At 36.2% G+C, this 27914-nt stretch overlaps 1 protein-coding gene across 11 annotated transcripts in view; it reads right to left on the bottom strand.

The window, feature by feature from the left end:
- The window catches only part of EXOC6 (exocyst complex component 6), a 109357-nt gene that overhangs the window by 62942 nt on the left and 18501 nt on the right, over window positions 1-27914 (bottom strand). For 9 of the 11 annotated variants that reach the window (XR_011142150.1, XM_068950033.1, XM_068950034.1 and 6 more), the window contains exons 2-14: window positions 24590-24761; window positions 23233-23280; window positions 23038-23128; window positions 22068-22113; window positions 12501-12705; window positions 10831-10986; window positions 9767-9835; window positions 6034-6117; window positions 5894-5940; window positions 5441-5561; window positions 3420-3491; window positions 2647-2744; window positions 1334-1439 (exon numbers count right to left, since the gene is read on the bottom strand). Coding sequence is in view for 10 of the 11 variants with exons in the window: in XM_068950033.1 (XP_068806134.1) it covers window positions 1334-1439; window positions 2647-2744; window positions 3420-3491; window positions 5441-5561; window positions 5894-5940; window positions 6034-6117; window positions 9767-9835; window positions 10831-10986; window positions 12501-12705; window positions 22068-22113; window positions 23038-23128; window positions 23233-23280; window positions 24590-24761 (1315 nt within the window). In the remaining variant the exon portion in view is untranslated. Of the gene's footprint in view, window positions 1-1333; window positions 1440-2646; window positions 2745-3419; window positions 3492-5440; window positions 5562-5893; window positions 5941-6033; window positions 6118-9766; window positions 9836-10830; window positions 10987-12500; window positions 12706-22067; window positions 22114-23037; window positions 23129-23232; window positions 23281-24589; window positions 24762-25516; window positions 25611-27914 lie in introns of all 11 variants that reach the window. The other 2 variants (XM_068950041.1, XM_068950040.1) reach the window with 1 other exon arrangement.

Raw genomic sequence — 27914 nt, 5'->3', positions numbered from 1 at the left:
GTATACAAAATATATTCCCCTTCTAGTGAAAGACAAGCCAAATATTTGTGTTAATCATATATATGTTTACATATATACACACACAAACAAACACACACATATGCATGCAGATACATCAGAGAGAAAGTGAGAGGGGCTAGCAGATAAAATTATTTAATAAGATTTTAAAATCTCTACAATTTATCAGTAAAATCATCATGCTAAATGGTATCAACTGTATTGTACACTTTTGGTATTGTAAGAGGTTTTCTTATATTGGTATTATTTCATAATAATATATTATAATGGCTAAGTAAGTTGATGGAGGAAAGCATGATAAAATAACTTCAAGAGAAAAACAACATATGACAGAAAGTAAAATACTATTAAAGCCATGACCACAAAAATGTTATTTTTCAAGGTTTGTTAAAGATAATCATATATGATGATCTGCAAACTCAGCAGGTGCTTTGGAGTGTTATTCAATAATCATCTCAAAACCCACCTGTAATTTTTCATCTTGTTCACTGCAAAACTATTAATGGCATAGAGCTGTTACGTTTGCCTGGTAAATCCCTGCTGAATTGCAGAATTAGAGTATCTTTTTACTTTTGCAGGTATCCGTACCGGTGGATGTTGCAGAAACCAGTTTTCCACTAAATCAGTTTTTCCCACTGTCTTGGGCTTTTTAGTTTTAGCTCCCCTCCACACACTTCATCATGGGCCTGTTATTTCTTGACAAGTATTCCCAAAATCATATTTGAATAGCAGAACATACTAATCACCTTTCTGTGATAGCAGCTATTAGTGGGAGAATGGCTGAGGCTATTCAAGAACATCCTACTGGAATGCTAGTAGAGCAGAATTACTTACAGTCCCTTTGGGTTTATTTTGCCCCAGATACCTAGACACAAATAATTAATTTGCAAGGAGAAACACAAAAGTTGTTTTCTCTGATAGATCTCTCTTTATTATTACATATACATTTTTTAATACTATAGCATATAACACACTTTGGGTTACTAAACCCAATATGATGCAATAAAATGTTACGTTATCTGCAGTTTTAAAAGACTATATTATAATTAAAGATTGCATTAATTAACCAAAGTGCATTATTCATTTGTTTACAAAACAACAGGTCACACTACTCACTCAAGCTTCAGAGCAAAGGACCACAGCTTGAATTCACATATTTATCAATGACTATAATTACCCATAAAGAAGATGATTTAGCCTTTTAAACTACCTGGCTTTTCAAATCTTAATTACTTTTTAATTATAAAAATCATTACTGTCTTAAGGGTCCTTAACTGGATTTCGGCAAGCTGTAATAATAGAAAACTTTTCTTACCTTATCAAGTTCTGGATCTTGAAAAGGAAATTTGCTTATAACTATTTTGTATTCCTCTTCATTTGCTACAGGAATAGGGCTGTAGTTGTCTGCTTCAAAAATATCCCTGGTCAAATAGTTAGTAAAGTGAAAAAAATTTAGGACCTGCATTAAAACTGAAAAATAAAGTAAATAAATTATATGTAAATTAATATAAATTTTACTATCAGATTTGGGTATGCAGCTTCAAAAAAGTGTTGAACAGTAACAATTATCATCTCAGAAATCCAGACTAGATGAATTTGAAAGTACCTTTTATATGCTAACTTTTTCTAATGAGTCTAACCCTGGAAAGAAAATAAATCATAATTGAAAACGTTTTTAACAGGGATGACTCAAAGCATAATACAGCAAAGGAACTTGAGACCAAGTAGTCTACTCCAGAGTTAACCATGAGGTACTTGTTAATTATGCTAGCCTACACTGTGCCTATGCTAAAGCAGATATTCAGACTGTCCAACTTAGGTACCAAAGCTACGTACAGTGAAGATGATTCAGAGTACCTCAAGTAGGCCGGCGCCCACAGCCTAATTTAAGTACCTTCTGGACGACTTTACTAGTCCACTGATGACATGAGGGGCCTAGACAGCTTAAGATCTTTAGATGCTAAACTTAAATGATAAATTTATTTTATTAACATAATACAACACAAAATACAATATATATAATATATATAATACAACGTAATTTCTTTTATGGTAAACAAAGCCAGCGCATTTAGAAATCATACCCTATCTGCAAAGGGGCTTTGGAGTACAGTCCCAGGCTGCTCCACTCCCAGGTTTACAATTTGCCCAGACCCTCTGCCCGAGGCAGAGATGGAAGCCAACCTGCATTAAAAGCTCCCTCTGTCTAGCAAAAGAATAAGATGACTTACTGGCAATGTCAGTAGTTTGTTGGGGAGATATACACATCATCTACATTTAAATATGAAGACAACCCAAATTAGGAACCTAATGCCCTATTGTGATAGCCTAGGGTGATTAGGTTCCTAATGGAGAAAGACAGGCACTTCTCTTCTGGGTCTTTCTCCAACAACGTTCCAACGTTGGGAGAACCCCCTTCTCCCCATTAACTACAGAAGCAATCTTGGATAGCTCTTCTCCTAAATATTAGTTAGGTGTGATAAATACCTGGATCCTACTCAATCAGGCCTTCATACGGAACACCGAGTTAACTAATTCATCCAAAATTATTAATCTATCACAAAAATTTGAGATAGAACAAAAACAATAGATGCAATGAAAAAGGCATAATTATTTTGAAACACTAACCTGAACAATCCAGACCACTTCTTAAGCAATGTTTCATTGTACTGGTCTCTTATCTCAAATAAAAGATCAAATAGTCGATTGACAGGAAAACCATAACCCTGAGGTATAAAAATGGAAAGGAGGGGTAATTCAAGAATTAACACACTCATTTCTATCACATCAATTCAAGACACGAGCACAGATTTCTTATCCAGTCTTGTCACTTTTATAAAGCAAATTCTAGTACTTTAAACACACCACTACTTTTAAAAGATTATATATTAAATTTACTAAATACTTCATGCTGTGTTTCCAGTTTTTGAGCAGAAATTTATCCCACTTCTCTATAACATTTTAACTTGCTATTCATGCATAAATTCATCTGCTTTATCAGTATATCTGCTAAATATTGTACACATAACTTGCCAATAATTTTCGTTTGATCTTCCAACTAGAGATTTAATGACAAATGGAATATTACCCTTGCTAACGATCAGAAGTAAAGCATTTAGGAAAGAAAAAAAACCACAAACAAATTACAGAGCTAACATTAATTTTGCATAGGTACGGATGCTAACTGGATTGCAGGGAGTGCACACATTAAGTTGGTAATAATGAAAAGCAGGAACTAGAACAAGAAATACAGATACTTCTATTACTTAAAATATTGTCATGTAATTCTGCTCTTGATTCATACATATGACTTCAGGGAAATCCAAAATATTGCACATATATATCTAAAAGAAAAAAAATGATTGTAGGTACATCAGTTGAGCTGCTAATATAATACCAACCTGCAAAGTATCAGCAAACACTACAATGAGATTCTTCAGTTCCAAAACGAGGTCAGGATCACTGCAATATGACTGAAAGTGAGATATTCTGGTTTTGTTAAAATATTTTAAAATCCTGGATATATTTTTTCAAATAATATTGCCATAGAAGGGTAAACTCTCCAACCTTATCCCTTTACCTGACTGCCTTCATAAAAACAGCTTAGACTCAATTGTCTTCATTAAGTCCAGTTATACATAAGTACTTGTTCAATTTTTATAAGAACTATCCATACTATAAAAGTTCAGAAAAATTAAATGAAAATATGAGATGTAATAAACATAAATGTGTTTTACTGACATTCAAAATCAGCTAATTGCATTTACTTTAATGGCGCATATGCACACACAAAAAAGCTTTGCTAAATTAGATTCAGAAAGGGATTTCCACAGGACATGCTTTTGAACACTAAGGTTAAATCCAGCTAGCATTAACACTGTGCCACCTCAGACAGTTTCCCAAATGTAAGGGAAAACCCTATAAGAATACTTACTAAACATGTATAACACTCAAATTACAAATTCAGTTTGAGAAAAGTCAGACATTCAAGTTATTTAGTCCACTAAATGACTGACACCTAATTTTCAGAGGTGTAGAGTCATATAGATAAGGTTTTTGTCTTAGCTTCACTATTCTGAGTACTGGATAATGACTGTTTTGCATTTCTTTAATTTTTGCTCTTGGCATAATTAAATAAAGTAAGGGTTTGGTTTACAAAACCTCAGAAGACAATATATGCCCGTTCAAAAACTAGTCTGTACTAGAATCACGTTTGGGGGAGATTAACTTGATAGAATTGGTTTTAATTGAGAGTAACGGATTTTGAGAAGAAAAAGTGATCAATTGTATCACAAGACATTAGAGATTACATAACTTTTATAACTTAAATTATCATATTTTTACATAGGTGTATAATTCAGTATTAATATACAGCCAACTAACCTGCAAAGCGTTTGGCTTAAAAAATGCTGAATACCTCTCAACTTAGTCCAACCCTCTGAAATAAATTAAGGACTATGAGAACAAAATGTTATGTACCATTGATCAATACATTACCTTGTGCTTAAACAATAATTGCAATCTGATTTTCTTCTATTTTTCCTAAGTATATATGAAACGTAAAAAATTCCTCAAATTAAAAATCAATTGTAATAAAAATAACATGAAGGAACTGCTATTAGCAAACATTAAAAAGTGCAAGATAAAACTCTTCCATTTTTAGCTCATATTAAAAGTTATGACAAACCAGACCTTACTGGTAAGCTCTGAAGTAGTTTACTACCAGTTGGTCTCAATGAACAATAGTGTTCAATTGGTTATCATAGAGGAATCAGAAATTGCATGCAGCTATTCAGCATCAGTTGAGCAAAGACTAGAAGTGCAACTTTAGGATACATACTTTGAATATACTGGAATGCTCAGCTAATACAGAATTACTTTACAAAATCTGTGAAGATTTTTGTAATACCTTTACTTCAACATCAACATGTTACATTGAAGAGGTAGCTCCAAGGGTTTTGCCAGTGGAGTTTATTTTGGAAACAGAGCATTTGGAATGATAATTAGGAACTATTTCCTGGTGGTGCTTTCAGTGCTGAACTATTCAGTCTGATCTAATGAAGAGGTCAGTTGAGACTAATGAGGAAGGATTGCAATAATAACAGCAGATTAACTCTGCATATTCTAAACTGCTGGACGAAGAGAAGAGAACGTTTGGAAGACCCAGTGAGTTGTAAATCAGTGGAGGATTATGCAAATAGCCCATGGCTGTGGATCACAGCCTGATACTGTTGGGAAAAACAAAAGTTTGGCAGGCTCCCTCCCAAATCTGAGCAACTTTTAATCACAAGGGGGGAGGAAAAAAAAAAAGGCAAAATGAAACAGGTGGAATTTTTCAGTTTATTAATACGATCGTTTTAAACAAACATAGCTCTTAAGTAAATGGATTTAAACTGTATTATTGCTAAGTCCTCTCACTTACTGAATGGGTTCTAAGGACAGCAATGATCTTTGAAAGGGCCATGTTCCAGAGTTCATCGGTATATGTCCTAGTCACCAATCCTTGGGTTACATGTAAGATGTGGTCTTCTACTACAAAGAAACTAAGACAAAAATAACACTTAAGTTAAAAAGTTATTTCCAAACATTAGAGCAAATTCTGCCCTTTCACAGAGAGATATAAATTAAACCCTGCCCACGTGAGAAGTGACGCTTTGATGTTCTGCTTTGTCCACCATGAAGTCATAATGTTAAAAGCTTGTTTTATGCCTAACTTGTAGCATATGGGAGCTTTTCACTGCCCAGATCCACCACCCACATGACTTGCACAGAAACTGAATCTTGCAGAAGAAAGTTTTGGGAAGACGGGTGAACAGCGGGCAGGTTAAGAATCAGTATAGTAAAACTGGAAAAAATCTCCATTTAGAAAACTTACCCTACAATTTGACTGAAGTATCTTCTATAGCCTTCTACTGTTTCATGCTTTCAGTGAAAAAGAAAACAAGTTTAGGAATAAAAATAGTACTAAATATTAGGTACAACCCAAGTCAATGCAAAAACAAAAGTGGTGGTTACCATGCTTGATTGCGGCTGCAGAACTAATCTTGCTTGTTTCCTTCTTTGCTTTCTGTAGTAATTTTCAAATATTTCTCCATCACCCTAAACCAAGACAGAAATAGTTAAAACAAGAACATTCTCTCAGTATGAAAAAGCACTTCTGAAATTAAGGGTAGAATTCTCTGTTTTAAACTACAGCCACATATTTTGCATTTGTTCCACACACAGACCTCCAGCTGAGATCATCGAAATTTTGCATGCATGAAACATGCAGAGAATAGCTTAAAAAAAAAAAAGCAGCCTGCAGAATGTACTGAAAAGAAAAATTCTGCTCATGTGTGTTCACTTAGTCAAACAATATTTATGTTTTAAACACATTAAATGTAAACACATGTGTAAACACATGTATGTATGTTCTAAAACCATGGTCTTCATCCTGTAGGAATCTTTATTGCTCTGTAACTGAAATTCACCATTTCTTTAGGTTATTCAAGAAACTGAATGCATCGTAAGTTAGCTACAACAATGTTTTTGTGATCATGTTATATACCTCAACACTGAATGTATTTGCTTTGCTTGAGCAAAATACGTACGAGTTATACCTAATATTTACTTATTTCCCCTTGGAACTGGTAAATATAATGACTACAGATTTGGATTTTTCTCCTATTACAGTTCTCAAAATACAATACCCTCTGTGCATAATAATCGTGAGGAATTCAAATGACATCCTGGCCATCTCATTAAGATGACCATTCAGTGGAAACCATCTGTCCACTTGAAATCAGTGCTACATTGATTCATCTACGTACTGAATGCAGTGTAATTTGTATGCAACCAGAATAAAGTAGCTTAGCATTTTTAAGGTTTGTTTTTACTTCATGAGCCTATTATTAGAGCGGTGCTACTTAGAATTCCATTGCTTGGGTTTCCAAAAATCTTCAAATAAAAATATTACAGAGGCTGCACATTCCTAAGCCAGTATTACTTATCTAAGTCTTTCAGTATTTTAAGTTCATACTGAATATTTCACCATATTTAAAAATACTGCTAATCCAAAAAAAAAAAAAAAACCTCAAAAGTTTTTGAAACTCAGATATGCACATTTACTAAAACAGCTTATTACAACAAAACTTTACACAATGTAGTATAGTATCATGCATACAAACATATACTTGTCAGACATACCAACCAGTCACCTCCAGCCCAAATATTCAGTGCAGTTTTCAGACACACAAAGCCATTATTTATTTGGCTTCCCATACCACATCTCTACTTTGTCTCAATAGAAGTGTCCCAAGTGAAAAAGAGAAGCTGTTCTTCTCAAATGCACACCAAAAACTGAGACGTAAAATACCTCGTGACTATTTATACACCATGCTGCCCTATGCAGTCAAGATCAACAACTATTTTAAACAGATGTTCTAAAGCAATCAGCAGAAGAAAGCAATGACTGCAGCACTTAATTCACAAAATAGCCAAAGGGAAAGCAAGAAAAAAAAAAAAAAGTATCTCACATAATACATGAGGCACTATATCTTTGTGTATAGGCTAGCATATGAAAAAGATTTAAAAAAAAAAAAAGAGTAATGAAGAGACTAAACTTTGCTAATACATACTAATGAGAGTGACAAGTATAAAACTGTGAAGTTACACTGGGGTCTCTCTCACATTTAAAACACAGAAACATACACCCATACTGCGCCAGACAAGTGGTGTCTCTCTTTTATTATGCTGTCCCAAACACATCACAGGAAGTTACAAGAAATTCATAAAATGAGCAAGTACAAAATGAGCTGCTCCAAAAGAAAAGCTAAATCTGAAAAGGAAACAGGCATACACCACAAACTGGAAGAATTTAACAGCTGTCAAATATTTTCGACAGTCTAATATAACGATAGATGTTGTTCTCTATATGATTCGCCATTTTAAGAAAATTCTCTTTTTCATAAAGCTCTTCATTTTTAGTGGTCAGAAGTTTCATAGACTAAAGAAAGGGTTCTTGTCCATAACTACGGTCTTTTTGGTGTGTAGGTAACTTGTAATCACAAGGCTGTAATCACAAACTTCCTTCATAGCGCTGAAGCTATGGAGTGCTCTGAGGTCTGCAAAAGCCTGCTTTCTTCTGCAATATGAAGAAGCAGAATAGAAAACCTATATTCTGTGTTAAAAGAGAGTATTTTCTACAGCTACAGGAGAGAGAGAATTCACTAATTGGGTGACATTTGCTTGTGAGATAAGGTCTTGAAACAAAAATGTAATGAATAAAAAACTTTCATAACCTCCCCACCTTTCGTGTCATCATAAAATTCTGTGACCTCCACAACATGAAGAGATGGTTTACAAAGGGAAGTAAAGGAGAAGGACTCAAGAAGTGGTTAATGCACAGCTCTCAATAATCCTATCAAGGGTTATTAATTAGATGATGTCCACAGGAAAGACAGAAGCCCTTTTCTGAAGGTACCAACAACCTTTTTTCTAAGACGCTAAGGCTCTCAGATAGCTGACAGCATTCCACATTGTTTTCTGTCCCCAGTAAATTCGGAAGCTGGCAAACTTTCTTTCTGTACAAACCCATACAACCCCTATACCATCAGGACTTCTGACAAAGTGAAGGAGATAATCATGCATTATTTTAAAATTTGTTATCTTTCCATTTTACTTCCTTTTCCTTTATTACACTAAAAGAAGAATAAGTAGAAGTTGTCAACTGGTCTATTTTACGTTACACATTCTTTTTTTTATATCATTCATGATATTTCATACTTATTTCCGCTGTTAAAAACATGGCCCACTCTTTTATACTAGTTCTGGCACCTTATCTCTCTGTCCCTCCTGTCTTTTCATTGAGATGAATAATTATTGATGTAATAAAACCTTATAATAGTTCTGACACTGAACTATTTAAGTGGACCTGCCACATTTCTAGCTGCTTTTATTTGGATTCCTTCTTTTTAAAAAAAGTGATAGTGAAATAATACTTTAAACACTATTTCAAGATACAAACCTTCACAATACACAGCTGCAAACGTTCCATAGAAAGAAAATAACTCAGCCGGAATGCTAGAAGCCAAGTCCAGCTGAGTTTGCAGGATCAGCAATACTCATCAATATTTCATCTATACGCCTGTACTACTTATTCTATAGGAAACCTCACTTCAGAAGTTACTGAGACGTAGGAAAGGTGAAAAATAATAAATCATTTGTTACCAAGTTTCTCTTGGAAGGTTTTAGTCCTTGTTTGCCTGTGCATTGTCCTCTTCTGCAGCAACTCTCATCAGCTGTTGTTTCTCTGCCATTGAATCTGGTCTAACCTGTCTGAGCACAATCTGTGACAGTCTCAGTTTATGCTTGCTATTTTGTTCTACTTTTCTAATTTCCACATGATTCAGACTGGATACATCTCTTTTTTCTAATGCTGACCACTTTCTCCCAAGCATTTGGGTAATACAGAACACTTGCAAACATGGTATTATCATTACTGAGGCAGACATGCATTTATTACATATATTCTTAAGACCACTTATTTAATCAAGTCTTGCTGTGTGCTCCTTTATTATGCACCTAAAATAAAACATGCGGTAATGCCCTGAGTATCTATGCTCCATCCATTTCAGATAGTTCATCCAGGACTATAGAAGAAATAAGCTTGCTTGCTTGTGAACTCCTAAATTAAGAGTATGAAGGGTAAGAAAATGAACATTCAACTTCAAAAAATAAATGATCTTTTTAAAGTCAACTTAATACATACCAAAACTGAGTAGATGTGCAAGCACCTATAGACCGGAGAAAAGTCTACAAGATCTTGAGCAGTTAAAACCTGAAGGAGGAAAGAAAAAAAAAAGGAGCATATATAGCACATAATCTGCAAAATGTGATATGTTATCAACAGAACTTGTTCATTCCATAGATGCTTTGTAAGGCATCTTACTGGTAAGGAATTGTCATTTCCTTTTAAATCCAGTTTTAGTGCCCTTAATTTTTAAAATGCTCAATTTGGTTTCTTAGAATTTGGAGAGTTAGTGAGGAATTAGTAGTTTAGTAGAGTGTGCTTTTAGTAGACTCATGAATCTAAAATTCAGACGAACATGGAAATTCTCTGGGGTTGAATACAAAAGCATGACCAAATTGAGCCAGCAAAAGTCAACTCTGCTGACAGATTTTATGGTCACTAAAACAATTGTTTTGATAGAAAGCGTTACAGATAACATGTTTTAATGAAAGACTCTAATAAAATCTTTTCGCCAGTAATTTCAGTCATGCTGTCACAGAAGAGTAAACTAAGTGCTTGCCTCCTCCCTCTCTTTCTATTACAGTATTAGATTTTCCTTTTGTTAACAAAATAGATTGTTTTCACAGTGTTTTCAGAGCATCAGATTTCAGGGTCTAAATACTTGATCATTTTTTCCAGGAAAATTTATGAATATTTGATAGCTGAAACAGTTCTAACACAAGCTAAAGTCCTCAGCAAAGTAATGATGGCTGCACCAGTAACAGAATATTCCAGTGGGCCACGTATCACCTGCAGTGGGCAGCAGGTTCATATAAGGTAAGTTGCAATGAAATTCCTGAATAATTACAAGTTCTAGTCAGTTGAATGCCTCCAAATACGATACTGAAGCTAGCATTAAAACAATTAATATTTTGGCATGCTTTCTTCTAAAATGCTGATCTAGCATGGTACCCCCTTGATGGTATTTCCTAGTCCCTCCTAACTGCAGTGATGCCATATCTACAGACAGTAACTGAAAGTTCTGTTCAATAAACCTACAAAATTCACTTTAAGGAAGCTGTACTGATTTAGTATAAAGTTACCTCTTCTTCATGTTCATCTTCTTCCTCAAATGTTCTCTTCAATGTCATTTCATTCTTGGATTCCCAAATTCTGCTTTTGCCTAGATGCATATTCCGACCATAGTTTACATTATTCTGTTTCTGAAGAGCGGTACTGAAGGTTTTCTGCTGCTGTGCCTGTTTTAAAAGTAGCACCAATAAAGAGCAATGTCATGCAAATTTCATCACTGATGAACATATGCTATGACATGAAAAGCAGGTGGCAACATCGTACACAACCAGAACATTATTATCTGCTGAACACACATCACTATAACTGCAGGACGCACATTCTCTGCCAACACTGATGATTTTGTCCTTAGTCAATTTGGGATGACAAATTGGTTCAACATTTAACTTCTTCATAATTTGTCCCTCATTCTCAGAATGTAATTTTAAAGGCAGAAATAATTAAAAAGTCATCTCTAATTTTCTTGATCATATACTCAAACACAGAATCAATATTTAAATGAACTACAACTATCACAGTTTCCAGCTGTTTATCTTTCTTTGTCTTCAGCGAAACCTTTGTAAGCAGTCAGCTGCAGAAGTCAAATGCACTATATCAATTTTATTATTGAAAGAAAAGCCAAAAGTTGCAGAGAATAATGTTGTGATTAGATTTCACTTACAACCATCATTACTACATTTTTTACAAGAATTTTGTTTTTGAAAGACAAAATGGAATTCCAAGAACCTGAGATTAGAGAACAGTAAACCAACCTGAACCCTGCCCAACAAAATGGCAAATCCACCATACTTCCAAATAAACTTTAAAAATGCTGGTTGTATGTTTAAAAGCTTGCCCAGCACCAGTGCTTGTTGAAGTGGCAGATTATTTTGCGATGGAATAGGTAAAGCCTTCACCTCTGTCCCAATCTCATGCTGGCTCTCAATTCATTCCTCTCCCCTTGCCCTCTTCAGGCCCTTGCCCTGTCCTCCCAGGATTAGGAGTACTTCAGAAAGAACTAGGCAGTTATCTCAACACTTCTTTTATTCTTATTCATCCTTGCAGGCTGGCCAGATGGGCATTTCTTTGTTCTGCTAAAGTCCTTACTTTCCATCCTGCTGTTAAGTTACAGACTGTCTAGGGGTTAGCTACTCAAAGGATTTCATAATTTTTTGAAACTGCAGATATACAGCATTTCTCCCTCCATTCTCAGGAATAAAACTGCTTCTGGTCTAAGACACAAATACAAATTCAGAAGGTGAGTCTGAGTGCTACCAAGGAGTCTCACCGCTGCTTCCTCGATTAGCCAGAGACTGCTAGAATTAACAACTTCATGTCAAGAAGAAGAAACTACTCAAGATGTTAGCAAGCACTTCACAGCTCTCTAGCTTTATTCAGAGGTCTAGGTGATGACTACAGCCCTTAGACAATTTGGGCTAACCTGAGACTATCAATGACACACTGATGACAGTGTAGCCATACAGGCACACAACCCAAAGTAAATTAACTCTCCAAATGGGTTTTACAGCCCAAAATGACCTCCATGCTACTGTAGCTACACCATTAGCAGTACTCAATCTAGTAACATAAACATTGCCTAAATTATGTTAGTTAACCATATTTTAGGAAGCATCTATTTTCCAGCTTTAGGCTGATTTTCAGCAGATAATAGGATAGAAGTCATACTGTGAGGTAGGCTTACCTGCTTCATTGCAGTCTCCCCAATCTTGTCAGAATGCTTTCGAATACTCTCCAAGAAATCCTTGAGATCTGACATGGAAATTTCTTTTATTTCTTCACGCAGTTTTGGAAGATTTTCTATCATTATCTGGCAAAACCGGTACTGGCTAACTCTAGGAAGATACAGATTTTCTAGCTGTTCCATTGTTTTTAAAGCAGAATAATACCTGCAAAGAAAAGAAAATCAAATTATGTAGCTACCTTATCAAACCTTTATAAAAGCATTTTATTAAATATGTCAATTTCATACCTGCAATCAATATACATGTAATTAAATCAATCCATTCTCACAAGAGAGTCATGTGAAAAAAAAAAGGCACCTATTACAGTGTTTTAGTCTGGAAAAAACAGTGAGCTGTCAGAGTACCTCAGTCAAGTCAAAATTTTAAGTAAGCTTTAAGTAGTTGCTGTTCTATTCAACATAGCCCTAACGCCACATGCCGCAGCCTGCGGACCAGGGGCACTACAGTCATAACAATTATTTTCCCTCCTAGTTTAAATTACTGTACTGGCAAGACCTTTCTTCTCTCTCTCTTTTTTTTTTGTTTTTTAAATTGAGCCTCCTATTCTGAAACACACGGATTGCCAAACACCCAGCTTTGCAGTACCTGCACCACACACTGACAAAAATCTTGGGAGAGTGTGCCTGTATACATACGTCCTCTTTATGTATATGTGAACATATGCACACACACCCCTTCTTTCCCCCATCCCTAGCTAGAAGATGCATACACATTTATCTCTAGCAGTATTTTTTCCAGCAGTATATCATGTTTTGCTGTAAGCCATGAATCTATTCATTGTTCTGACAAAGTACGGGATATCCCATCAAGAAAATGACTAAGAAAGCTTTAAGGTCAATGGGTTTTTTGTTTGTTTCTTCGTTTGTTTTAAAGCCTAGGATTCTGCAGTTTTCACGGCTTTTCGGTGTTCCGTTAGGCCTACAGATTATTTGTAGCAGAAATACAGAAGATACTGTCTGAAAGTGGAAAAAAAGAGAAACACCAAGAGATATTTCCTCTTATGTCTATAAATTCATTTATAGACATACATTGTATGATACACTGTAGTGTATAAACATCGCATATGTATGTTGCATAATACATTAACAGCCAAGTATGTTGCACAATTTTACATAAAGGAGTAAAACTCCTTTTTTTCCTCATTTTTACAAAAAATGAGTTTAAAGACATACTCTAGTTAATTTTAAGTGTAAAATGGGATTTAATTCAAATATCAGTTAACTCTGAGTGCTTAAATAATCAGCAAGAGAAACTAAGTGCCTTCAGGGGACAGAGTGTACTACAAGTATAGCAGGCTATGCACAAAATGTGATAAGTACATTTTTTGCTAATCTTTTCTTCGCAATAAGGTTCAGATCTTCCTATCTTGAGCTTACTTTCAAGGAAGAATTCCCCTGAATATGTGAACAGGGCTTCAAAATGACTTCAAGCATTATGGTCAGGTACAGCAAGAGAATCTATGTTTAGGTAGGGTCTACAGCCAGAGGCAAAAACTGGTCAGACAGAAATAAGAATTTGTTATTACACAGTCATCACGGGGAACGGTGACCACAATAACCGATTAGGGGCCAACATTTTAGTAAGATTTCCTACACACCTCCTTTTTCATAATAATATAATGCTTAGCAATCACACCAGGTCAGATTACCTCCCTAAAAGCCCTTCCTTTTTCATTCAAAGAGGAAAAAACGGTGTATTTGATCACTGTCAATTCATGCAAGCGGACTTGTGCCTTTAAAATACTAGTTAGGCTCCTACATGCCTATTCCTGAAGTCTATTCATTTTCAAACCTCACATAGGCTCCTAAGTTCTGGATGCTTCTGCAAATTTTTACTTTATTGAAAAAAGGAAGCAAAATAAAAGTGAGGCAATTCTGCTATAGACAGCAAAACTAAGAAGGCAATAAACAGAAACATCATGACTGCTAAAACTGCAAAGTCGTCAACATTTTAAGAGAGGTGCATGAAACAGGTTAAACAGGAAGAGGACAGCAATTACTTGCAGATGTGACAATAACCCACCTTCAAGCAACATTCTTACCAGCCATTCAGCCCAGGAAGAGGCTTTGAAAAATATATTTATTTTGGCACATTATAATATAAGAATAAGGTGAACGGAGGCCTTCTAGGTTGCTCTTGAATGAGAAAAGGAGAAAGGCTGAGATCTGACTGAGTTACCTTGCTGTGTAATTCCAACCCTTTCTTGGCACAAATGCAGAGTAATACCCTTAGCCTATTCTTAGCTCTTTGCGTTATAACTTTAGCTCCTTTTTCTTCCTGACAGTCCTACGCAATCAATAAAGGGAAATGGCTAAATCGCTGTGAAAGGAGAAAGCTGAATATGTGCAAAGTCTCTTCAAAATGTTAAAGAAACCTGGAAAACTGTCCTTTTCAGTTACAGTGCTTCTGAACATTACTTTGTAGACACAGCAAGTAAAATACTTTCCAACAGAAATACAATTCAAGTTGATGGCTCTTCTTCTGCAGGTAGACAAGCAATAGTAAGTTATTAATACTTCATTTGTAACCTCTCCTTTCATTCCAAAATAAACACATTTTTTGAATTTTCTCAATCAAGGCATTTCTAGGCTAACAATTCAGCATAGTCAGAGGATGGGGAAAAATCTTCTCTTCTCTTCCAAAACACATCTCCTTTCAGGAGACTGCAAATAATGAGGTTTCAAGTGTAAATCAGGAGCTTTTGTTTATTATATACTTGGTTTATATAAAATATACATAAGGCAACGGGAACGTTCCAGATTAGAAGGTGTTTGGGGGTTTTATGTGTGGAGGTTTTGCTTTTTTAAACAACAAATGACCAAGAGTGCCACATGGTGAGACTTCTGGGGAATAAAACCATAATAGCACCAAAATCGTATAAAAGGTTTTTATTTAAATTATACAGATCAGCTTATCAGAGCACTGTTAGTTCATCTGGAAGGTTTTTGACTGCTGCCTCTAAGATCCGAATTAACATAATCCATTTTAAATCCATTCTAGAGCCCCTTACTAATTATATATATATGGAGCTGAGGACCTTGCCCTTTTAACATCTGCTCTGATAAAGCATTGAAGTCATCTTAATTTGAAGGTCACTTGCAAGTTAGGATTAAACTAAGAAGTTTTGCATATCATTTCATAGCATGATGTATTTTTTGCTTAAAAAGCATTACATAGATTTAACTTGATGTTTAAGATCTTATTTGACAATGATGTTACTAGTTTGTCTCCATATATTATCAATCACATGAGCCAATGATTGCCCATTTAAATTAAAGAAGCATCTTCAACACTATTTTGGTCATATAAATACAGCAGTTCTCTGTTTATTCTTCTGAACTAATTTTGTAAGAATATGTTTACCAACACAAATTTTATCAATTTAAATATTGAAGATGCAGATTCGAAACCCTAATGCAAGTTCATACGGTCAGGCTGTACAAAACTGAATCATCTTGCCCTCAGGACCAGAAAACTGTAAGCTGGACTGACCTAACCTTTACTAACACCTCCAAACTATGAGAAATAAAACACCCAAAAACTGCAAAAAGCAGAACTGGAGGAAAAACAGAACATTAATATTATTGTTTTGCATCATCTTATTTTAAAATTGAGCTGCCATTTTACAAAGTGTCCAAGTCCCGAGTCTGTATTAGAATTTAAAATTTTAGGACAGCAATCATTACTTTGAATTTTTGCTAGCGTACATAAAGCAGTAGGTTCTGTTTTAAATGACAGAGAGGTGTTTTAAGATTTTTTATCAGTGGAATGTCATTTGGAAATAAATAAGAGAAATACTGCAACTTATTGGAAAAAAACTTAAGTTAAAATAGCTAAAACAGTCAAGCAGCTCCATGGGATAGGAGCGAGATGGACTCAAAGGCTGGGGGTTTTACTGAGGTCTAAGTGCTTGTATGCAAGTCTTTTGAAGTAGATAAGTGCAGTCATGTCCCAAAATTTCCTACTGAAAAATCAAGAAGAGAGACAATAATCTTAAAAATCTAATTTTAATTTAAGGAGATAAACTCAACAATTTACAAAGAAAAAAACAACGTTCCTCTGACTTTTGTGCTTCCTTCAGAGAAAATGCTATACATTCCTGCTTATTCTATTTCCTATATTTATTCAATACGTTTCTGTACTCTACCAAACCAAGGAAAAGTTAAAGGTGTCCACTGGAATTTTAAAATGATACAGAGGAGGAGTGACTCTTCGTCTCTTCAAAATGACATATTGAAATTGCAATTGAAAATATACCACCCTTCACCACAGGAACAACTACTGTTCGTAGTAGTACTGCTTCTGTTTTAGTTGACTTAACAATTCTATATTCTGATTTTTAAATTTTCCCAGGATACCAATGTTACCAGTTGCCCAAAGGACCACCACCGAGAACGTCAAGGAACTAGTAACTCTGAATCCTCTGTGGAGTATAAAGCTCAGCGTTTCCCAGAGTCAAATGAAAGATATGATCCGCTAAAAAATCAACATCTATAGAACACCTTTTTTATGCATAATGATGCATTTCAAGTTTTGTTTTGTTTTGTTTTTTTAAAGAAGCTATCAAAGAGGTTTGTGAGGACGGTGAGAAAGAGAGCAGCTGACACCACAATATCAAACATATATTTTGAATATTTTTTTTAAGTGAGAACCATGATACCATTAGGAAGTACTTATTTGCAGTTGGTAATACCCAGTGCTTCATTTTGACATGGCGCTTCATTTTGACATGGTTGCTATGTGCTAGTTAGCACAAAGCATTTACAATGAAGCATATCTGTCTTAAATGAATTCCTTTGTACACGCAAACTTTCCAAAGAAAATTGCTTACCAAATCTAGTAACTTGAAGAAAAAGTGATTAACCCTTCCTCCCCTCCATACACAAATAAAATCATACAGAAATCCTGCTGAAATCAGAAAAATATCAAAAGCACCCGAAAGCACCTTCAGATAATACAATAACTCAGTATGACTCAGCATGAGCAAAAATGTAACCTGAAACATCAAATAAAGGTGGCTAAAAGAACCTTTATACAATAAGGCTGTAAAACAAATAAATACTGACTTATTTCTTGGAATAGAGAGCTCACATGAAAGAAACCCCCACACATGAAAACCCTGAAGAGGTTATAATAATAGATCCTAGATTTATTAAATCTTTTTTTATTACTTCTGCACCTATCATTTCTTTCTATGTATGGAGATTCATCTATACACTTTATGGAAACCTTTCAGGGTAGTGTAAATCTTTTCAAGACACAAGTGAGAAGTGTAAGTAACATTACTAGTTCGAACAACAGAAGCTATAATTAGATTAGAGGATGCAATATTTGAAGCATAGATTGAAAACACTTAAAACATCTTAATGTCTGTGTCCTGCAGGACACACTACAGGCAAAAGAAGCATGCAATTTTACTAATTCTGGGGAACAAAAAAATCTCTGTCTGTCTCTCCCTTCTGCCCAATTCTTCCTTGGTTCTTTTCCTGGGTCACAGAAACCCAGCAGAGTAGTAAAGCGGAAAAAGCTGCAAACCGGGTTTCTCCCAACATCACTACAGTGACTCAGGAAGTGACAAAAACATGAAGTTGAGGCTTTTGTCATTTTAGCACAGGACTCTGAAATAAAGATTCAGTGAAGCACTGAGCTGCTGCAAACATCCTTCAATTAGTCAAAAACCAGATTTTTCCTACTAAAATCATTACATAACACACAAAGCCAAACCCAAAACATCATTTTAATCTGTCCTGATATCTCTCAGCACAGACTTGAGTGGGACCAAATTCTATAAAGAATAAAGTTTTCATAACCTATCCTTCATGTCTTAAAGTTCAGTTTATTTAAAAGTTTGGGAGGTTTATGCAGAGAAAGGCTGATCCTCAGTGCGAGCTAGTAACCTAAACAACTGATCAGCTGGGTCTTTCCCACAGTTCTGAAGAAAGCTTATAGCAAGGTTGGAAGAACAACCCAAGTCTTTCAGGGCAAAAGGCTCAGTCTGCAAGACCATACTCTTTCTTTAGTCCTCCTCACAGTAGTTCAAGAAGATTCAGCAACAGCCTTAGTAGAATTATTTAATGGTACCTTCACTATAGGTTGGGGTATTGTGGTAATATCTTTTGTGCAATAAGAGTTGCAAATACGCTACGATTGTTCACCTGGTAAGATTGTTCACTTACTATCTTCTGAAGCAGCCAGGAACTTTCTCTAGAGATACATATCAATACCTATATACACAGGCCATGGCAATAGGTCTGTATACAGCATGTGATGACCTTATCTCTGACTTACAGCTAAAGATGGGAGAAGTTCAGTCTAAATTTATAACCCTCCTCTAGGCATTTTAGAGAGAAGTAGAGAAACCACACCCTCTCCCTTGCGCTCCCAACCAAGGCTTAAAACCCTCCATAACACTTTCCAGCCACCTTTGTCTGTTTAGAGCAGATTCCTCAATTATTTCTCCTCACCACTACAGTTCTTGTCAACTTGTGTTATACATGGCTCAGAAGATAGATAAATAGGATGCAGAGCCTTTCACCTCTAGGTCAGCAGTTCAAATATAGCCGATTTTGGCAGTGACCTAAAGTTGCTATCAGCAGATGGCTTTTTGCACTCCTCTGCAGAACTTCATTCTGTCTGTATAAAACAGTATGCATCCTATACCTGAAAACTTGCATGATCTTAAAAGGTGACTGCCACGGAGAAAAGGAAATAGAATTCCAATATTTATCCTAAAATAACTGATCCAAAAAGTGTAAAACATCTGCCCTTTCTTCTCCCCTTTCTTTAAACATTAGAAATTCTAGTTTAATTCGTTCTGCAAGATTCTATGACAAATCGAGCAATAATGAAATTATATTATAAAAGGCTGCAGACAGAGAAACTCAACAGAAGAGAGATCTCTTTCTTAAGACCAATACAAGCTTTGCTGCATTAAGAGTGCTCAGTGAAAATTTATGAGAAAAGTTATCTTGGCCAAAAATAAACCCTCCTCATCATTTTGTTAAAACAGGCATTGTGAATCTTCCAAGAAAGATTCATAGCAAAAATTGGGAAGGCCAGTTTTGAAATGTCTTATGGCTACACGTATCAGCTACCAGGTCTTTTTAGCACTGATTGCTATGCAAGTCCTTGCCACTACGGAAAATCAAATAGTGATGAAGGCCAGGATACGGTCACTCTTTGGATTTGTTGCCTGTTAAGCCACAAGGAAATTACCATTTGCATTAATTGCAAGTTCCACAGGATACCCACCTCTAGGCTCTATTAGAGGGAATTGTAAGTCACAGGCAAAGTAGAAACCATAGCACAGTTAATGAAAGAGATATTTGAGCTGCAGCAGTAGCCTGGAGCAGAGTCTGAACATTGTGTGCTCCACATGCTTTCAAAGTACGGTACATCAAAGCTATGGCAGCTCCCCTCTGCCTTAGATCTTGTTAGGGGATGACAATGACATGTCCAAACCCTTCAATTCAGTGCATCTCCATGTGACTTAGAAAACTTAACATTTCCTGTCTGGCAACTCCTTCCACAGGAAAATTATCAGATCTGAAACCCTTAAATAATGGAAATTGAGTTTTAGATTTGAAGAACACTGATGACTTCTTAGAAAGCCCATCAGCAATCATTAGACTTGAACTACAAAACTATTAGCGAACGTGGAGTCAAAACACTAAAAGCTATCTACCATTTTATCTCACCTAAGCGATCTATCCTGGTGACATTAGGGAATAGAACTTTCTAACAACGCTAAAACTAGGATATTACTTCTCTTGGCTGCCAGAGCAATGGAATGACAGAATGTAGTCCTTGATCCCAGTGTTTCAACTTTTTCAATTGGCAGAAGTAGACCACCTTGCACAAGCAAGCAGGAAGTGGTGCCAGTTCAGACAGCACATACTGCAGTATTTTCTCTGTCTACAGTAGCTAGGATATTTGACCGTTTAATTCATTCTGCTGAGCTGCTCAAAGAGCACTGCAACAACATGCTGCCAGCTACTTTAACTGGATATCAAACCAGCGTGCAGTTCATAGAAAAGGGTGTACACTTGGGAAGCTGATGAGATTTACAGCACTGGTTCCCATCTAGCAGGTTTTGATTGTAATATGAGACAGCATGGTGCCACAGCTATTACATTTTTCCTAAAGCTCTTGTATTTCTGCAGAAGACTTCCCAGACAGCATATGTGCACAGGCACCATACAGCAGTCATACATTGATTCTGATGCCCAAGGTGCATCAGACTTGCTGTGATACTGATCTGATATGTACAGCGAATCTGGCTCCCCTTGGACACATCTGCACACATGCTGTAGAGTTGGTTTGCTCATACACAGTGGCGGTTGTTTAGGACTTCTGGATGTCCAAGCAGCACGGCAAGAGGTGCTGACAATCCAGACAAACAAGCAAAAAGGAAATCTAGATTACACAATAGCCCTGTATACACCTGACTATACATGGCTAGTTCTGAACAGAGGCAGTCGGGTCCAGACAGACTTGCTAGCAGAGCTGCTAGTAGCTGTGCCAGGCACATGGAAAGATAATGGCAAAAATGAGGAATCCAGCAGGGGAAGAGACGGAGCAATCCACAGGACTGTGGCAGCAGTAAGAGCAGCCAGGGATGAAGGTGGCAATGATCCTGTAGAAAGCAGGAAGAAGAAAGCAGCAGCAGCAGCACTACTCCTGGGATGGGAATGCCTGAGGAGCAAGGCAGCAGGGTCAGCAGCAGCGGGACCAGACGGCAGCTACGGCGGGGTGAGGCAGCCACCGTGGAGAGAGAACCAGTGACAGTAGGGTTATAGCAGCAATGAGTAGCTCTCAGGTGATGGACAGCAAAAAGGCAACAGGAAGAAGCAAGTGGTGAGAAGTGCCAGTTAGAAACCACTATTAGAGAGGTTTACTTTTAATTATTGTTATTACTTCTTATAACTCAATTTGTCACACAGGAGGAAAAAAAAAGAAAATATTTTCTGCATTTCATACTCACAGTGCCATGTACAAAAAAGATTAGCATAGAGATTGCAGATAGGCCTAAAGAATACACAGGAGAAAGGTCCTTTTTCATGGGATTATAAATGTGATTTAAACATATTATAATAGATTATGCAGGTATTAATGACTTCTGCAAAGATCATCGTTTTCTACTTCAGCTGAACTCCCCAGAGATCTTACTATTCTTGCTGTTTAAACTGTTCAAGTATTAAAAATAACATATTATAGTTCACATTTTATAATCATGTTTTCATTGCTTATTTAAGTAAAAATTATTTTTCATGGCATTCATTAGGCGGATAACATTCTGTATATGCAATATAACATTTGTTTTCTTGCAATGATAGCCTTGAAACAAAGACAAGGAACTATTAAAAAAGGCTGTAAGTACTAAACTATAGAATTCAAATGTGCATGTCTACATTAATGTTTGCTATCCTATCAGCAATTATAAAATATAATGACTGTATTAATTATTTGCAAAAATTCTATTTTCTGATAGAAATAAAGTAACTCACCTTTTTACATTCATTTGTTCTTTTAGTTTGCTGTACATTTCTAGCACTGCATAAAAACAAACAGATTAACCCATGGATCTTATTGTGGCTTTGGTTAATGAAAGAGAAAGATACATGCTGTAAAGCACAAAATAAATCACAGAAAAAGATATACTAAGTTTACCTTATTCAATTCTTACTACAACATAAAAAACATTTAAAAAAGAAAAAAAAATTCTAGAATGCCGTTAAGGCAAAGAAAAAATGAACTCTTAACAGCTTTTAAATGGAAAAAAAAAAGATTGCGCACAATAGACACCATATAAGACAAACTATATATCAACCATATTCATTCATTTACTGCATACCATAACTATTCATACTACCTAACTCCAGTAAAAGGCAACAGTACCATCTACTGTAACCATAACAAGTCAACACAAGACTTACAAATAAAAAGTTTCAAACCTGTTTTATGCTAGTATCACAAACAGGATAAAATCATTATAGAGTTGTGTGCAATCCTACAATACTATCTTTCTGAAACATCATTTATAGCTCTTACGCTTTATAAAAGTACTACTGCAGTGATACAAAGCTAAAAGACAATACAATGTTGAAGCAGTATCATTAATATTGTCCATATAATTCAAACATTACAGAAAATTCTTAAGCAACGACTTTGTGATCCATCATATTAAAAGTAAGACTGCATTTAAAGCTGTATGTATCTACAGTTTTGCATCATTTGTACCCATTCCATTGTTTTCTCACAAAGTAGCATAATTAACCTATTTCAAATGCTATAGGGTCACGGAATCCGCATGTGGACATCTTTTTAACATTCAGTAATTCCTTTGCTAAACAGGATGTTACAGGACCATAATAAACATTTATAAACAAAACTCCTTTGCATTTGGGCTATTGTTTCTTGGGTTTTGTTTTTGTTTTTTTTTAAACTTGCCATCATATTTAGCTCTATGTCACTCACCTGGAAGACACAACTGTAGTTTTTCCACGACTGTTGTAATATTCCGCTGCTGAACTCTGCATCGGATGATTTCCTCTGTTTGGGCTATCACCTTAGAGATTTTTTTTTAATAGAAAATTACAATTAAGTTATGCAAACAAATTTAATTTGCTACAAATGTTCATAATGCCCATATAGGAAGCACCATTTTCTCACCTCTTTCCCAGCATCCTGAAGCCTTCGGTTGGTATCAGTAACTTGGACCTTAAAAATAATTTCACCTTTGTTAGACAAATATGCATATATTGCCCTGATGCGACTGCTCACCCTTGTAATCAGATCATGCTTCATGAGAAACTTAGAACAAAGAAATGCAAATTCAAATTAACTCTACAGCTTGAACTTGAACTTTTGATCGCAAAGGGCTTTTGTTAACTTCAATTACTTATGACAGTTCTTTCTAACAGATTCTGTGGCAAACTTCTCAAATTTACTTGGGATTTTTGAACTTTCCTTGTTTCTGTAGGTCTGTCAAACAATTCAAATCATTGACCCAATTGACCACTGGTCCCTTTTTGATAACCTCAATGAGCTCTATGGGCCATTCATTGTCTGTAAGAAATGGTGATTGCATTTTATGGTAATTAAACATTCATACTTTGCTGAATGCAAACACTGGGTGGTTGATTAACATCAAACGTGGAAATCTCCAAACCACAGCAACATTTTAATGCTGCAGGTGCAGGCGAAGCTCGACCTCAGATTTTCCCACATAGTAAGTGACTCATTAGGTCATCATAATAAGGAAGCACATTCTAGTTTATTAAAAATCTCATTAATTTCTGAACAAAGATGCTCAATGACCTCATTGACGCTGTATTTGGTCTCTTGTTATCTGAATATCCTTTATATAATGCTCTTCTAATCATAACCTCTGATGAACTATGCTCATTCTGTCTGGTGTGCATATTTTGCTCTCAAAAGTGTAAAGAGAGCTAAAAGGGACGGATCTCATAATTCACCATTCTGCATTTTGATTTGTGAGTAAATCTTAGTTCTCATTTCTAAAGAAAACTACTAACTCCACCTACTCTCCTACTCATTTACAGTGTAAAGAAAACTTATTTTTAATGCATAATTGCAGTATTTTTTTCTTAATCAAGATCTGAAATTTTCTGAAGTCTGGTGTATATATATGCACGGCTTAGAAAAAGAAGACCTAACGTAAGAAAAACTGGTTTTGCAAATACCTTCCTATTTGTTATTCGTTACCTTCTGAGAAAGCCTTTAAAAAGGGCAAAATAGTTTTGGTAACATTTTCTGAAAACATACATGAAAAAAATAAATCAGAATTAGACCTAATAAATATTCAATTTTGCCAATATACTACTGGATCAGACAACACAGCCCTAACCATAAATTCTAAATAACCTGCTTCCAAAATTTGTTGCAAAAATCGCAGCATATATGATAATCATGAAAAATCTTATTCTTCAGTAAAAAAAAGAACAAGTTACTGCTTTTGAATTCAAAGACAATGATATATGAAACTCTGAAAAAACTAATTCCTTACCTTCAATTTTTCTGCATCAGCCCTAACTTTAAGAAGTTCTGTAATAGCATCCACAAAGCCCTGGTGGTGAAAATTGCACATCTTTTCTATCTCCCTGTCATGGTTACGTATGCAGGCATCTAGTTTTTCCATAAACCTCTGGTGTGCATTTGGTTGGTCATCGTATACAGACCTGTTAAATACAAGGAAGAAAACTAAAGTTGACTTTTTTCACCAGTTCAATATAGTAGGCAAGAATCTTTATTGAAATCTCCCTTAAAAGGGGAGGGGGGGAGGGAAAAAAAAAAGCTTGCAAACTTGATGTCATAGTGGCTCATTTGCGATTCACTCCTCTAAAATCAGCATTAAAGAAAGAGATAGTCCAAAACTGAGGACTGAACCCAGCCCTTATGGCATTAATCCAGGTGCTTAACCAGTTACATCATGGTTGACCTGAGCCTCACTGGTCTGTTATTTATGCCCTAATGCTCAAATACGGGTACAACAGAATCAGTTCCTCTGACTACCTCAAATGGCATGGATCACTTTTCCATCAAATTCCACTGTCTGTTAAATATAAAGAAGTGCAAACATACAAATTTGCTTTCCTAATATTCCTGAATATCAGAGTTATTCCGCTAAATCAGTGTCGGATGCTCCCAGTCAAATCCATCCGAGAAACGCGCGGTGGCAGCCGGACCCCTAGCGAGCGCATCCCGCACTACCCGCCAACCGCCGCGCTCCTCTCCCTCCTCCCACACACAGAACGTACCTAGCTCGCGTACGCCCAAAGCCGCTACCTAAACGTGGTTCAGCTCCCAGGAACGGCTAGAAATCTGTTGCTTTTCTTTTACTTTAGCTGGGGGTGGGGGTGGGGGGGAAATCATGTCTTCTCTGAAACTTAGGAATCAAAATATAGCTTGAGGTGCTTAATTTGTACAATTTTACCAAATTTTGGTCTGCCCCTTTGCAAGGTGAACGGATTGTACTGGTCTCCATCTTTGAACAGCTTATAACATGGCAACTATCACGCAAGCGAAGTCTGAAGAACAACGACAACAAAAAAAGCACATTTGTTATAAGTGTTGCTAGGTCTTTTTGTTTTAATTAGTTGGAAACATGGAAGACTTTTTTTCTAGCAGGTATAGTTTATTGGTTTGTTTTACTAATTGTCTGAATACTGAATTTATAAACGTCAAAGTAGGAAACATGACTCAAGGAGAAACTAAGAGCGTAGCTTGTTGAGCTGTGTCAGAAATAGAAGCCGCACGGGAAAAGGCTGAGGCGTGAGAACAGCAAAGGAGACAAGGGGCGATTTAAAGCTTTAAACCTTAGCAGTGGAAGCAAGAAAAGAGGTATTACGGAGAACTGTACGGGCAATCAAAGGTACGAGGTCTCCCAAGAAAGGTAAGGAAAAGGTAGTCCAAAAATGTGAAGGAGAACTTGACAGAGCAACCCCAGAAGAAAAAAAGAGGGAGATCATTTCTGAAGTAACTTTACAGTTAGAAAGAAAGAGGCAACAGGAGAGTGAAAGAGGTCAGAGAAAACACGTTAGTATTGCCAAATACAGACATTCAAAAAGACCAGGAGATTGAACATCTTGAAGTTTTAAAAAAATCACAAATATTAAAACAAGAAAGTATTCATTCTTCTTTTTCCCTCAGCCTCTTATTTCCCTTCATAATTGTAAATTTTTCTTCATAATCTGTAAGAATAAGCTGCTTTTTTTTTTTTTAAAGGAAAAAAAAGCCTCTTAAGATAAGGGAAAGAAAGGCTGAAGTTCCCCAATAATTATCTTTTCTGGGCTTTAAGGGAAAATATCAAATGACTGAAAGTTTAACTGAACTGAATAGAACCAAGTCTCAAAACTAGGTTTTGAAAGGGTTTATTCATAAAATCAAAAAAATACTTTTCACCTTCTGATACCTCCAGGGGGAAAAACGTGGTAGAAAGGAGAAACGTGCAGGCTGTTTCATTTTCCCCAGAAGCCTCAATTTTCATTTACTCATATGAAATTACCTTTTTTCTAATGTAATTAATAACAAAATGCAAAACTGAGCTAGTAGAAAACTTCTAAAATTAGTAGTGCTATAGTGCTTGATAGCATGTAAAACGATTCCTTATGCTTATTTCTCAGATTATGCTTGCTTCTGTCATATTTTTTCTGTTTTATTAAAAGAGCCTTTAGGACAGGCAATTCCTTAGAATAGTCTTCCTCTTTATATCATACATTTTTGTTCTATAAGATATTTTATTTCTGGCCTTTAAAAAAAAAAAAACAAACTCTGTATGGAATGAATGCAACTATGAATAAACACGACTGTGGATAACCATGAGACATTAAACCTAGCCCTGCAGTTGACAGCAGCGATGTCCAAATACTTACTCTTTAGAAGCGGGTGGATGGCAACACACTTCCCAGTACTTATACTAATTAGTGCCCTACAGTGTTGAAGTGTTTATATACACTTCTATAGTATACACTTTCATAGTATGCAAGTTGAAGTGTAACTAAAAGCACGGCAAACAAATACTGTTATAGCACCTAAGAACTTAAGGCTAGGCCTGTGCAATTCTAAGCACCCTGCACGGGCTGTGCAGGCTCTGAAGAATTTGGTTCCTTCAGAACGACCTCTTCCTCCCGCTCATTCTTTGGCGAAGAGATTCAGCATTTCTCCCTTTTGTAGCTATGCACGACTGCATAAAATGAAACCTGAGAACACAGGAGATGAAGGGGAGATTTAAGTGTGAATTTGTATTTTCTTAAAACAGACTTCAATTACCCGTCTCCAAAGCGCACAGGGCAACGCGTTCCCCTAACAAAACGTAAAGGCGGCGTCACTGCTGCTTGCACTCAGTGCTACAGTCGTAAGTGCGAGAACGAGGCAGCAGAGAGGCATTGCCTCTCCAAACCTTGAGTCGAGGGAAAGTACTTCCCTCTCCCTCTTCTCAGACAAGTTTGACTTCCCATATTCTTCTGGATGCTGTTTTCGAACCAGATAGACCTGGGCTCTGCTAGGATCCAGGTTTATAGTTCAATATGCCTCTAGCTGAGTGTCTGACAAGAACTTGTCCCTTCGAGGAGGAGAAGGGGAAAGAAGAGACTGGAGACTCCCGTGACTGGAGTTCCTGTTAACCTAGGCTGGCAAGGCCATAGAGTGAGAGAAGCAACTGAAGTTAGAAAAATAAAAAAGGTAATAAGCTGCCCTGCACAGGGAAGGAAGAAAGCCAGTTCCTGATAGCTTGCCTGCTATAGATATTTTCTCAAAGAAAATCTCTTCAATAAAACGTTCCTGGCGCCTGATTCCTGGCCCCTGAAAGCCGAGGAACATCTCCCTTCTGATTA

The sequence above is a fragment of the Struthio camelus genome, chromosome 7, assembly GCF_040807025.1.
Source record: "Struthio camelus isolate bStrCam1 chromosome 7, bStrCam1.hap1, whole genome shotgun sequence".
Taxonomy (NCBI): Eukaryota; Metazoa; Chordata; class Aves; order Struthioniformes; family Struthionidae; genus Struthio; species Struthio camelus.
This window is presented reverse-complemented; position numbering and strand designations above follow the sequence as displayed.